The 1,559-nt window shown below is 44.5% G+C and overlaps 1 protein-coding gene across 1 annotated transcript in view; it reads left to right on the top strand.

The window, feature by feature from the left end:
- Nucleotides 1-1,559, top strand: part of LOC101854201 (calcium uptake protein 3, mitochondrial) — a gene marked incomplete in the record, with an annotated part of 103,542 nt that overhangs the window by 39,406 nt on the left and 62,577 nt on the right. Inside the window, 1 exon segment of the mRNA XM_035972403.1 lies at nucleotides 1,442-1,489. Within this exon segment, the coding sequence (XP_035828296.1) occupies nucleotides 1,442-1,489 (48 nt within the window).

Below are 1,559 nucleotides of genomic sequence, written 5' to 3'. Positions count from 1 at the left end.
CATGTACTTTTGATGTAGGTCACGTGGGCCGCCCCTGGATGAAGACGTGGGTGGTTGGCGGGTGCTCTGGTGTGTTTTGCTCCTTCTTTCCTATCAAACACGTATCGTCTTTATCTCCCCTTCTTCTTTTTTATATTTATTTCTCTCTTGTAACACCTCTAAAATTCTGGCGCTCATATGACCTTATGCAGCTGCGAGCGCCGTAAAACCTCTACTAAAACTAAAACTGGATGAAGAAAATCAGGAAAAGGCAATAAAGGAAGTCTCTGGGACACTTGGATAGACATGGGGGCTTTGAACATTAGCCGTCGCAGGCAGAAGTGAAGGCGGTCAAGGCAATCAGAGCGATTGACCAGGACCGTCGAAACTGAAGGATGGCGGGGAAAGATCAGGGAAGCTTTTTTTTTCTTTTTGGGAGCGTAAAAGAACATAGTCCGAGGTATGTATCACGATCTTCATCAAGTGCCAGAACATAGTCCGAGGTATGTATCACGATCTTCATCAAGTGCCAGAACATAGTCCGAGGTATGTAACACGATCTTCATCAAGTACCAGATTTGCGCCAGACATCGGGGATCATAGTTTGCCATTCATGCGATGCTAGGATGCTCTCCAAAATAGTTTTGTTTTCGTAAAACCTCTACTAAACCAAACTATTTTGGGGAGCATCCTAGCATCGAATGAATGGCAAACTATGATCGCCGATGTCTGTCGCAAACCTGGCACACTTGATGATGATCGTGTTATACCTCGGACTATTAAATTCTTTCACGGTTTTTTTTCCTTCTTCTTTTCTTTTGTTGTGCACCTTACAGTGACATAAAGGATACCTCTGGTGCAGCAAACAGTTGGAGAGGTTCTTTGAAATTCCACTTGTGCAGCACTTGTGTGTGGTTTTTGTCTGTCCCGAGTGTGTGGATTGCTGTCGCGAGTGACGTAAACAAGAGGGGGGAAGAAGGGAGGAAAACCTCTCGTAAAGACCCACTCCAGTTCTGATGAAGCTGTTTGAGATGATGCCACTTTGGTGATAGGACTCCTTTTGATGATTGTCTTCATCTTTTGTTGGGTGGGGTTTTTTGTGGGTTTTCTTTTTTTTTTTGGGGGGGGGTGTCCTAAAAAGGGGTGGGGGTTGAAAGGGGATGGAACAGACACTTGCATCTTGTCTAACATGGGAAGGGTGTGGCTTGCTCTTTTTTTCGTATCAAACATCTGTCCTCCTTATCTGTCCTTCTTTTCTTTGAATGTTACTCTCTAGTAACACCTCTACGTAATCTTCGGCCCTTGTATGACTATTTGTAATGCAAGTGACGTAAAACTCTGACTAACATCTAGTAACACCGTCAAGTATTGGGCACATGTTTGACCTATTTCTTTGTGTAGCAAATGCGGAAAAACTGACAAAATGTTCCAAAGTAACGTGGAGTTTGGTTTTCTTCCCCAGGCATCATCTCCTACACCGAGTACCTGTTCCTGCTGTGTGTCCTCACCAGTGAGTCTTTGCTTACATCGTGTGTGTGTGTGTGTGTGTGTGTGTGTGTGTGTGTGTGTGTGTGTGTGTG

Source organism: Aplysia californica, unplaced genomic scaffold (genome assembly GCF_000002075.1).
Source record: "Aplysia californica isolate F4 #8 unplaced genomic scaffold, AplCal3.0 scaffold00680, whole genome shotgun sequence".
In the NCBI taxonomy this organism is placed as follows: domain Eukaryota; kingdom Metazoa; phylum Mollusca; class Gastropoda; order Aplysiida; family Aplysiidae; genus Aplysia; species Aplysia californica.
Note: the sequence above shows the minus strand (reverse complement) of the source record. Positions and strands in the feature narration are given on the sequence as shown.